The sequence below is a fragment of the Haemaphysalis longicornis genome, unplaced genomic scaffold (assembly GCF_048455015.1).
Source record: "Haemaphysalis longicornis isolate Haplotype H1 unplaced genomic scaffold, Haemaphysalis longicornis Haplotype H1 scaffold_1, whole genome shotgun sequence".
Lineage (NCBI taxonomy): Eukaryota > Metazoa > Arthropoda > Arachnida > Ixodida > Ixodidae > Haemaphysalis > Haemaphysalis longicornis.
Window position 1 is genome coordinate 476,810,395 of NW_027526203.1, and position 12,693 is coordinate 476,823,087.

Consider the following 12,693-nt stretch of genomic DNA (forward strand, 5'->3'; position numbering starts at 1 on the left):
AGAAGGCCGTCTTTCTAACCAGAAGGTCCGACTCAGAACTGCGGTGGGTAACCGCATGCTTTACCAGATTGGCTGGGCGGCCCAGAATGTCACTCCGCTTGACGTTCTCCCAGACTCTTGGCGACTAAAACTAAAGATGCTCCCTTTGCTTACAAATATGAACACCTCACATGACGAGGGTTCACCGAAAAGCACGGGCTCAAGCGCTAAATACCACCCTCGGTGGGGATCATGGCGTTATTTACACAGATGCCTCCAAACATCGAGGGAAGCAATACGCCATCATCGTGGCTACCTCCAGAACCAACCTCCTTGCGTGTACCTCGCTTAGGACCCAAGAAATGACGGCAGCAGCAGAGGCAGCCATCACCTTGGCTCTCGCTCAACCAGGAGTGCGGAGGGTAGTCATCGATTCCCAGCAAGCCTACTGGAATTACCAGTGGGGTTAGGTGTCCTGACCTGCACTGCGCGTGCTAAAAAACCACTCCCCAAACGGTTCCATTCAGCTCATCTGGACCCCCCTCACGCTTCAATGGAGGGCAACAAATACGCCAACCCAACAAGCCTGCGCTTTCACCTCCCGTTCTATTGAGCTGCAGGAGGACAATCACCCGCTTGTCACGTTCAGGGAGATAACCCAGCATTATCGCCTTCTGAGACAGACCGTACCTTCGCCTTACCCTGATCTTTCCAGAGAACAACAAACTACCCTACGGCTCATAAAATCCGGGCTCCTTCCCACAGCCTACGCGTCTTCACTTAATGTATCCGAATCGCTACGACGCTGAATGTAAATTTTGCTCAGAAGTAGGAACACTCCGCCCCGTAATCGGGGTGTGCGACTTTAGCCCTGAGCACCCTCCTCTCTTTCCGTCAACTACCCAACAAGAGCAATGGGAGATCCTGCTGTCGAGGCCCTCTCTACCTACCCAGCTTCAGCGGATGGACAGAACACAGGCCGCGCGGGCTGCGTATGGGCCCCACAAAAGAAGGAATCACTCCCCGGGGCTGCACTCTGGGCCGTTCAGAAATCTGAACGGAAGTATTTCTTCCTCCTCCTGCTCCTTCTCTGCCGCAAATGTCGTCGCCTCCGTCCGCGGCGCAGAGATGGAGAAGTCAGATCGTCTAACACCGAGTTGGAGCTTACTTTGATTTTATAAAAAAAGTTTCCACTCGTGTGCTACACCATATACAACTCAACCAAACACCGTTCATGCATCATGCATTGATTTAACTTCACCAAGAATATCTCTTTGAAGTAATAAATGGTGTTGTTAAGTGCATTACACTTCTTTCTGGTTTTGCTATTTGTAGAGCGATGTGAGTGAATTTAGGTGACGTCGTATGGGCAATCGTTATGGGGGCCGTTTACAGCTTTGCTTTTCAACCACATTCACGGGGTGGATTGGCGCGATTTTTTTTTGTTCATTTGTCATAAAAAGCATGACTAAAAAGTATTACGCCTTTCTACCTTGCTTTTTGCACTTCATCGCATCTCTAAAACTGGTTTGGGTTAGCGATAGCGCACGCTTTTCCTTCTGCGCCTCGTTTCTCGGCTCCAACATGAACGCCGTGAAGAATTCGCTTTCTTGACGTCGTTTTTCCCACACGGGTCTCACCCAGTGTGAGCGGGAGCCTTCTTGCTTCTGCTTCAGCGTGTACTCAAGCTTTGCCACGCAAAGCTTTCTTTGCCGCTGCACCGCAAACGTCGTCTGCGTGGATCTTCCCCCCCGTTCTCTTTAAACCGGAGGTTGCGTGCTTACGTAGGGGCTCTCCTATTGGCTAGTCGCTGAGGCCACTTCCGGGAGGCGAGCGACTGTTTCTGGCGACCCAGAACCGAGCGATTCGATGAGCGACTTGGTGCGCGGCGAAAAGTAGTTCGTCGCTAGTCGCGTCGCGCCCCAAGTCGCTCGCAAAACTAGCCCAACAGCACAAAACTAGCCCAACAGCACATTTGCCTGTTTTAAGTTGCCTAATGCATAATAAAATCTTTTCCTGTACTTTCCACTCGTGTTGGTTTTTTTGCTGCTTGCATGGCCATTGTGTAGAAATTCTTTCGCAGTAATTTAGGTAAGAATGTTTGTTCTGCCTAATTTTTTAAATGCGGATGTACTTGCGTGTTCATTATCTTCACACGGAAGCACTTTGCCTTAGTACAGTGTTCTTTTTTTGCACTGTACTGTGCGTCCCATCTGCGTACGTAACCCGAGCCCTGAAAAATACTAGCAGGAAATGCAGCAGGCAATCGTATATTTCCAGCTGGGAATGCGAAATTTCCAGCCGGAGTTTCCAGCTGGATTATGGAACCGGAAATGTCTTCCAGCTGGGAAATATTCCAGCTGGAAAGCAAATTTCTAGCTGGGATATTTCCCGACTGGGAGAGATTTCCAGTTCATTCCTGGGAGAGATTTCCAGTCCACCGTGTTCATTATCTTCACACGGAAGCACTTTGCCTTAGTACAGTGTTCTTTTTTTTTGCACTGTACTGTGCGTCCCATCTGGGTACGTAACCCGAGCCCTGAAAAATACTAGCAAGAAATGCAGCAGGCAATCGTATATTTCCAGCTGGGAATGCGAAATTTCCAGCCGGAGTTTCCAGCTGGATTATGGAACCGGAAATGTCTTCCAGCTGGAAAGCAAATTTCTAGCTGGGATATTTCCCAGCGGGGAGAGATTTCCAGTTCCATAACCCCACCTGGAAATGGAAACCTTTTTCACCTGATCCACTTACGTTACGTATCTTCTCCACTTCCCAGCCATCCTGCTTTGGCAGAAACAGGTCACGGCTTGTTTGGATCCCAAACAAACTGTGACAAACAAACTAGGCTAGAATCATGGGGCTGAAATATTCCTGACCAGTTTACCTTTCACCCACCTTCTGCTAGGGCCTTTCTGAGAATCATCTGTGTTTTGGTCGATCAGTAGTAACTGGTTCCAGATGATACTGGTTTACCCCTGCCCTAGTCCTACTGGTCCCAGAGCTACTGGTTTCATCTGGGAATTGTCCAATAAACCAGTTGAACTGGAACCAGATAGAACCAGAAGGGAATAGCGACGAGCCGCTCATTCGGGACGGGGCCCTTGTCCCATTCGGACGCGCGGGTGGCCCTATTAGCCTGAAAGAAACACACACAGCGCGCAAAACAACGGGACGAAAGACGGAGGGATGTACAACACAAGCGCTGGCCTATTAGGCCTATTAGGGCAGGCCTATTAGGCCTGCCTCGCTGGCGGCCCTCGTGCAACCCTCGGCCACCAGCGCCCGCTTGGGCCGGGCCCCGAGCCTCGCATTGGTACATACAGTGTAGTGCTTTGCCCTGTCGCGGCGATCAGTATGCGCTGTACCACTCGGCCAATAAATCTCCTAGTTCGTTCTGGCCCTTTGGAGCCTGCAGTCGCTTTGTTGGCGAGTCGAAACCAGGGATCAATCTATACCTCCCTCTCCCCCCTCCCAACACACACCCCTAGGAGAACCGCGACACCCCACCCCAAAATCGAAATTGTGGTTAAACCCCAGGTCGAAACCGTCGTGGCACCCCTTTGGGGCCCCGCGAACTCTTTTGGGGCATTTTGGTGGGTGTAGCTTCTCGACTGCACAAATTGCCGGCAATTCTGGCAATTTGCCGGAAGTCTTTTCTGATTGGCTTTCAATTTTGATCACGTGCTTCCGGTTGACAAAGCGGTTGTGTGTGCTGTCGTCATTTTGACGTTTCATGTCGTTTATCGTTTAGGGACACCCGTTCTAAAGTTTGCCTTATTTCTCGTTACTAAAGGCGCATAATTCTTGGCCGGCAATGAAAAACCAGACTGAATGCAGCGGACATGACAACGTAAGCCTGTCTTTGCTATTCAACAACAATACTGCTTGTAATACACACTCCATCTGTGATTGGCTGAGAAGGTGTGACGTAATTTAAACAGTTGGCGGGAACGATTACGTCATGCATTGGCAACTTCAGCCTGCGTAAAAGTGACGTAGTGCTACGTAACAGCTTAAAAATGGCGGCTGTTTTTTGTCGCAAAATACAAGCAAAATAGGGGGAAAAATTGCCCCGGGGGCCCTATTCTCGACTGTACAAATTGCCGGCAATTCGCCCATGTTTTTTTGCGTAAGCACGACGTAAGCAATCAGTGACGTGCTGCACCTATAGCTATGACGACACGCAGTGTAATTTGACGAGTCACTCGTAAAGATCGCAACCAAGGTATCAAATATTGTACAAGAAAGATATAAAAACACTTGGCATGTACTATACAAATTAAGACGGTAGCTGAGGCTGACAAGAAAAACACATTTCTGGAGGTCAAATTTGGCGCCAACACCACAAGGCGATCGAATAATGGGCACCCTCGATTTACCAGTCCTGGACGATCCGCGGGCAGTCCGGGGACTGCGTTCGTCCCGGAAGTCCCATAGGAATACATGTGAAAATCGAGCGCCGGATCGCGTGTCGGGCAGTCCGCGGACGATCCGGGACTGATAATCGAGGAGGCCCTATGTTGATCCAAAAGTGAGCGAAAGGCGGATGTCGAGCTAAAGAACATCACACAATTTCTTTACCGTACGTATCTATTTATTTCAATCGCTTTTAGTAATGTAGCAGGGCTCTCTGCTTCAATGCAAGCTTTGTTGCGTTATATCACCTTCCCTGCCGCCACCGCCGCCACACCATCGTTTGCTGCTATGTCACAAGTTTATGGCGTGATCACAGAAAAAGACGGCCACGACCATCGCTTCTATGACACATAAGAGCAGCGAAGCGCTACGCCTGATAACCGCGGAGCGCACCGATGTCGCCGATTCATTCATTCGTCAATCTCGACTTCAATCAGCGCTGTAATGAACCAAAGAGTCACTTTTCTTTGTTATTTTTCTCTTGAGTTCGATCATGTGACCCACCAGCTTACTAGTAGAAATATGTGCTAGTCTGCCGTCCGCCGGCCGCGAAGGGGGCTCCTCCGTTACAGTGTACCTCCGTGATGCATGCAGCGGCGGCGCTGCAGTCAATCGGAGCGCGGTGGCCGGCCGGCGCGATGGGCAGCGGCGGACGGCGCCCTGCCGTGCCGCTGCTGCCTTCGTAGTTCTGCCCTATTTCTGGGCGGGTTCAGCCCATTTTAACTGCCCCTTTTCGAACCCTATCCGTTTCTGTCGACAAACCAGATTAGAAAAATAAGTTGGTTCTTACCAGTACGAAGTGTTTTAACCGGAGCGTGAAGTGACAGGAGTACGTTTTCGCGTATTATGAAGGATCGAGCCTTGTAAAAACCGCGGAATCGTGTCGCTATGCTAGCCCCCGAGTATGTGTCGAACCGATTTCGACACATACTCGGGGGCTTCGGGAACACTGCCGGCAAGGCATCGTTTTCCAGCTTGGAAATATCATGCGGGACTTCAGCTAGCAAACAACCGTTCTTTGTGAATACCCCCGCCGTTGTTAACTGATGGATTAGTCAGCGCGTGAAAATGTGTGTGGTGTGTGGCGGCGCTCCGCTTTTTTCTATGGCTCCTTGGAACCGTCTTTCTTTGCAAGTTTCCCAAGATGTTGTCCCCTGTACGTATATATAAATAAAGCAGCTCGAACCGGTGCCTCCTGACCTTTCGCATCGTTGATCTGGAGGCCCTTAAGCGCACGTCTTCGCGGCCCCCTCAGTTACGTCCAGTCAGCTGGGAATCTGTTAAATGTAAATGCCGAATAAAAAAACAAGACGTGTGCACATGCATGCGAAGTTTTATCACCTTCAGTCATCAGATACAGTGATTTCTCCATAACTCGAACTCGGATATCTCGAAATATCGGTTAAGTCGAAACCTTTTTTTGCCGTGCATATACCTGCCATAGGCGACGTTTTCCACCCTTTGTCTCGAAACGTCTTTTCGGGGATCACGGATATCTCGAAATGTTGACAATAGGACGCAATGCAACATCCGCTGCAGGCAGCTGATAAGTTCTCGGTTAAAGCTTAGCTCCCATTACGCGCCGAACACCGTCGCGAGCGGCAAATTTGCACGGGGTACGCACTGTGCGCGGCCGATGTCCCGTTAGCGGAGTGCTGTCCGGCGCCTACATCGTTGATATGGCTGGGGAATACGCTTCTGATCATGTGGACGACGACGTGTCTCAAAAAGTCCCAAAAACGGCAGAAACAAGAAAAACATATGCTTTGCCTGCTTCACAGCAAAGATAGAATATAGCGTTGGCGACCAACAGTTGCATTGAGAAGCTCGAGAACACTTTTTTGGGACCAGATGCGAACGCGAAACAGGCGAGCATCACGCAGTTCTTTTTCCGCAATACCTAAAAAAATTGTTTTTTCTGCAAATTATTTTTGCCTGTATTCCGGAAGCGTCCCTGTGCATTGGAGCGTTTGTTACCAGCACTAGCTCTTATTTCAGTGATCTGGCCATACATTTTTCGCATTTCGCTTAACCCAACACTCCGCTTACCTCGAAATTTTCAAAAATTTGGGCACTATCAAACCTCTTCTGCGTGCCTGTAATTTTCGTGAATACCACGATTTGAAACATTCGCCAGCATTGGGTACGTGAAACTGATTTTTAATAAAACCCGGCTGCAAATCAGTAACTTCGCTTGCAAGTCATTACACAGGTTCTTTTTGATCACCCACACACTCGGAGAGAATTGCGAGACGCACGCGGGGAAAGCAAAACGGGAGAATATTTGTGTTATGGCCAATCATATAATCGTGGCTGTTTGAAACCAAGGAGTAAAAATATTGAGGTTTATTTATACTGTCATGACCATATATACCTTGCTTTATCCCCCCTCCCCCCGCACTCTGCCCAAAGTATATAGGAACAAGTTTTTGCTGGCACAACATTTTACTCAAGCTTTCGCTTTTCTTCTTGTCAGCCTACCAGCCGGCTGCGTGCTTGTCACCGTCAATGACGTTCGGGAATGACCCGGTAGTTTCGATGTGGAACAAACACAGCTTCTGGTGCCGCAGGGAGTTCTTTTTGAACGGGATCTCACTGTCTGAACATTGGTGGTTGAACGCGAAGCTTTCTTGTGAGCGCTTCCTTGTCGTCTGAGTTTTCACTTTGACTCGCACGCATTTTGGACTTATGATCGCGCCGGATTTGAAATCGACCCTTTGCCGTTTGATTTCACGCGAAGAAAGCTTCGTGTTCAACCATCGCTGCGGAGTGGAGGAGTGGATAATTTTTCTGACTAATTACATGTGCACGTCCATGCACTCCTCTCCAAATCCAAATTGCTTTGACCATGTTGGAATAGCGCATTGAGATAGACGTCGGCTTCAAAACGCGATGGAGCTGCAGCTTCGATTCTGATCACGGGAAGCGTTTTTTTTTTTTTTTCCCTCTCACTTTACTCACAAACATCACCGTCGTCAGAGACAGTTGGCTTTCCCGCAGTGCTTTTTCGAGGCGACATAGGCCATCAGTGAGACATAGAAAGCTTTACTTTAATAATGGTCCAAGCGGTGGTAGTGAAACGGCTACGCTGGTTGCTGCGGTTTCATCCTTCGGTCTCACTCGCGAAATTCAACGGCAGCAAAGAGGCTCCGTAGCCCAATTCGCGAAAAACTCGGGGCGTGAAACTAAAAGGTATTATAGTACTATCGTACCTTCAATTGTGAGCTGATGTACCTCGTACCATTCCATTTCACCGCTCTAAGTGGCCGACAAACCCCGATGCGCGCTCGCGTTCCGCGGCAGAGCGGCAGTATAGCGCGCGGCACAGGCCGGCCTGCGGCCGCTCTTGCTCCGGCCGCTCGGGACTCGGGCGCTCCGATTGCTCGCAGCGCCCTCTGCGGAGCGCTGTGCGTGCATCAGCGGCGCGGACACGCCTTCCCATAGAGAAAGCGCGCGGACGGCAGGCTAGCACAATTTCTAGGGACCCTATTACTAGGACGAGTGTGGGCAAATGCCATGCATTGGGTTCTCTTTGTCATGGAGAGGCTTGTACTGCCCTCTTATGTTGCGGTTACGCCAAACAAATAATTTTTATTTTATTGCCATAACATAAAAGCAAAATACTGCATGTTATTTGTATGTTCCATGATCGCTGACTTGGAAACAGTTGAAACTATACTTTGTTTCGGTAGGAAACATGCTTTAAACAGCGCGCATGCGACACTGCGCCTGCTGCAAATTGCCGCACATTTCGCGGCGCCGTAAGCCGGGGCAATTTCTTGCCCCATTTTGCTTGTATTTTGCGACAAAAACAGCCGCCATTTTCAAGCTGTTACGTAGCATTACGTCAATCGTTCCCACCAACTGTTTAAATTACGTCACGCCTTCTCAGCCAATCACAGAGGGGGTGTGTATTACAAACAGTATTGTTGTTGAATAGCAAAGACAGGCTTACGTTGTCATGTCCGCTGCATTTAGCCTGATTGCCGGCCAAGAATTATGCGCCTTTAGAAACGAGAAATAAGGCACACTTTAGAACTGGTGTCCGTAAACGACATGAAACGTCAAATGACGACAGCACACACAACCGCTTTGTCAACCGGAAGCCCGTGACCAAAATTGAAAGCCAATCAGAAAAGACTTCCGGAAAATTGCCTGAATTGCCGGCAATTTGTGCAGTCGAGAATAGGGCCCTAGGGCCCCAGATGCAATACAGCCTTTTCACATTTGCCGAGCCCAGGAGGCATTTTGAAGCTGCATTTTGGGCCAAATAGATACAGTGCACATGACACTCGGCTAAAATAATTAAGCTGATTATAAGCACGCTGAAGTTATATCTGGGCTATGAGGCACGAGGTAGCGGTGGGCTCCGAGGTTGATTTTAACTATCTGTGCACTGAAGCATTGTCACACGCGCATTTTTGCTTTTTAGATGCAGAGCATCTGATTCACTCGCCTTGTCCCTCCGGCGTCGTCGTCCACCCCTCCCCCATTCTCCTCGCCGCCGCTCACCCCCTCTTCTCTCCCATAGCGAACGCTCTCTCGCGAGGGGCATTGGATTGGATTCGATTGGATTAAAGTGGATTGTGTTGCGTCATAGCCGCGGCAGACGCGCTGGGGCCGGCGCATGTGCAGTACTCTCTCTTCCGCGGTTTCCTCTCCTTCGGGCGCGCTGCGCATATAACCGGTGTGCCGTTCTCTGGCGAAGCAACATCCACGCTTGGCTCAAACACTAGAGTCCACGACGCTTTACACGTACGCCAACGTCGTCATCGACTGGGACCGGCTTACGCAGTCGCGTCAACGTTATGCGCGCTATAAAACGCGGTCCCTTCGGCGCTCCGCCTATGCGTCGCATCTACCCAGGGGTTCCCGCGAGGGGAGGTGGGAGTTTTTTGCCAGCTGAAATACGCTACTCACCAGTAAAACTTTGCAGTCCAGGGACCCAGGAAACACGTCTTGTAACCGAAAATCTCATATAAAGGCTCCGTGGAGTCTGACTATTAAATCACTTTATACACGTCAGTACGTAAACACATCTGCAAGAAATTGCTTAATACGGCTTAAGGGGAGGGTCACTGACACAAAAATTTTGCATCTTGTTTTTTTTTTGTTGTAGAAACCTCATTTGCTTCAGCGTGCGACGGTTGTTTAATTCGAGGCATTTTCAATGCGGCCAGTCGCAGTTTCGGTTTCAGCGAGTGCCGCGAAACGATGGATTTTGTGTGAACAAAGCTGACCACGTGACCGTCGGAGGGATATCACAGAGCAGAGCCGCCGTAGCTCTGTCGAATCCGCATCGACGGCAGTTTCTGCGAATGCCGCCACGTACTGATCTTGTGAGGCGCTTAATTAAAAAGCGACCGTGGATGTGACGCAGGCGCTGCGAGCGCAAATGCTACCGCAGCTAAAGAACGACGCACGACGCTCGAGACGGTGGGTGGCAAGACGCGCGCTGGGAGCAGCCGGCCGGTCTGCCTACAGGTCCGCCTACAGATGTGTTCGGCGTAGCACTGCGGCGGATATTCGAGTGCCGCTCTCGTAAGCGGTGCAGATGACAATTTTTAATGCAACCCGCCATCGCATCATTAACTCCCTTCTCAGGTAAGCCACCATGGTCGGGACTTGGGGACAATTTCGTGCAGCGGTAACAAGCTATCATTCGAGCTACCTGCGCCGGCCTGGGCCACTATCGCGGCCGTGGCCGCCGCCTGCACAGCGACCGTGCAGCTAGCTCAGTGGGCTTTTCGTGCCTCCGGCGCGTTTTCGCATCCAATGGTAATAAACAGTAATAGACACAGAGTGCCTGGAGTCGCTGTAGAACTTTGGCCGCGGCCAGCTGCCCGATGAGCTGACGAAATCAAGGCGCCTCCGCCGCCAACGATCGGGTCGTTCGTTCTCGAGAGCAGAAGCTCCGCCCTCCGGCCCTCCGATTGGAGCGGCGAGCCGGCGAAAAACGCCGGTAGTGCGGAAGCTGCAAACACAAACTCGTGACGTGTATGAATGTTGTTTATTTACACTCGGGATGTCGATTGCGCGTGGTCCTCTGCTGGCTGCTCGGTTGCGTTTCACACTTTAAAATCGATTTTAAATATGTTCTAGGCTGTATTCGCCGCTGATATTTTGCAGATGTAAATGTGTTCCCACCAATCTATCTCCGAAGTTATCTCGCCTTCAAAATTTTGTGTCAGTGCCCCTAAAAGAATACGATTAGCTTCCTTTCCAACTTCTGGAGGTAATACCTGTGCTACACGACCTTTTGAAAGGACATTTCAGTCCTTTCAAACGATCGCGCAATGTCTCCTTTGAAACGCACCCTTTGAAATGCTTCGAAATTTTAAATGCCATTCTAACTGGAAGAAGCTCCGTCGATCTACACCAAAATTCTCAAAGGCAGTTAAAAAGTTTTCGCGTGCGCCCGCCCTGTTTTGGTGTCGCCACTGCTGCCCTGTTTCATTCTTGACAAAAATTGAATTTTAGTTACAATGGAAAAAAAAAATATTAGTGATCAAATTGATAGCAATCTGAAAGTGTACACAAAACATGCACTAGCACCCAGATTTTATTTTTTCACACCGCCGGTGTTGAGTACCAAGTTACCTTCTAATCGTAGGGCAAGTGATAGAGGACAAAAACAAGTGGGAAATTATGAAGATCATGCACTTTAAACACCTAGTTGTACTCCTAAATAGTTGTTTTTGTAATTGCGCAGCATGCAGGCGGAAATTGCGCCCGAGCGCTCTAGTTTCAAAGGCCTTTGAGAACGTCAAAGGTCGTTGGTGGTGCTCTTTTGACTCAAAAGGCATAACATCCAAAGGCCTTTGAAAAACATCGCGTAGCAACTCGAGGGTGCCATTTGAGTCAAATGACAGCAAAGGCCTTCGAAACGCCCGTGTAGCGCGAGTATAAGGCACTTCACTTTGCAAGCCTTCCAGTTGCTCACAATACTGTTAAGCGTTCTTAGATACTCATCAACCTCACCTGCTGGCGCTTTCCAACCTACAATGTCCTCGTCCTCCTCTGGTTTACCCTCTCGGGCACCATTTACTTGCACAAGAATCAAATGATTTGTAAGCACTTCAGAGCACTGGAGGTCCACATCTGCAGACACAAACTCCTCAAAAGATTATGGAACCTCTGGGATCTTTTGGATTCAGGCGCAAGCTTCATCTTCACGGAAGTTTTCCACAGGGTCTTCTATACTGGAGCCATTTTCCCATTCTGTCTATACAATGAATAATTTACTCTAGGGACTTCAGAATGTTGTCCTTAGTAACCGAGTGTCTCTTGTAAGCATTGTCGATAACATGGCGAACGTAGGAAAACCCATTTTCAAATGTGTCTTATAAATGAGCATCTCTTGTGTCCCCTGTAACAAGATTTACTGTATGCATGCACACTTCACTTGTATACTGTCACAGATTCAAACCGTTTGTCCCAGGAGAGCCAGTTGTAAAACTCAGTGAACTAATTGAGCAACTTGTTCTGCAATATTTAGATGAGTGTAACCAAGGCTGTGCATACAAGTAGAACGCCGATTATCTGTGTCTTCAATCAGTATTTATATCTATTTGCCGTTTTTCTGGCTAATGGAACGTCACCAGGAGGCTAATATGAAAAACAGTAAGGAAAATGCTTTTCCTGCACAATCTATCTAAATATGAACTGCATTCCATGCAAAGCCAGACATTAGTGAAACACTGGCTGCAAGGACATGGCATGGTGACGACTGTCACCTGCCTGATGCGTACGCCACCTTCCCGAGAGAGTGCCCATGCGGGTACCGACCCGCTTGTCGCGATTACTGCAGGCCACGCACATTGGACATGCGGCAGCACTGCAGACGATCCCCTCCGTACAGGTCACTGTTTGTGTACACATCCCGAAGTGAATACGAGGAAACAAGGAAAGGTGAAGCAAACAAGCAGAAAACGTCAAGGCATTTCTTGTGCTGCTGCATATCGCTTGAAATGTGCTATAACTTGGATTTGGCTCCAGACTGAGGTGGCTGCACGTTGATGCATGCTTTGGGCAGAGGATACAGGCCCAGGCTCCTCTTGAACTCCGTGATGTTCTTGATCCACATGGGTCCCTGGAATGGGCAATACAGCAGCCGGCCAGGCGTCAAATTTGACACAAGGTGCACCTCACATCACATCACCAGGGTGCTTTCATGCAGCCTTGCTGGCCTTTTGTTACACACATTTTTGCTCAATTTCTTTCATCTTAGCTCTCATCCCTAATTTGGCCACCTTCTGCAGAGCATATTTGCGGCACAAAAAACACAGGACACCAGC

The 12,693-nt window shown here is 49.3% G+C and overlaps 1 protein-coding gene across 2 annotated transcripts in view; it reads right to left on the bottom strand.

Moving 5' to 3' along the window:
- Window positions 1–12,325: 12,325 nt before the first annotated feature.
- Ide (Insulin degrading metalloproteinase) overlaps window positions 12,326–12,693 on the bottom strand; it is a 99,187-nt gene continuing 98,819 nt past the window's right edge. For both annotated transcript variants that reach the window (XM_077688252.1, XM_077688251.1), the window contains exon 27: window positions 12,326–12,488. In XM_077688252.1, the coding sequence (XP_077544378.1) occupies window positions 12,372–12,488 (117 nt within the window). In that variant the 3' untranslated portion in view covers window positions 12,326–12,371. The remainder of the gene's footprint in view (window positions 12,489–12,693) is intronic.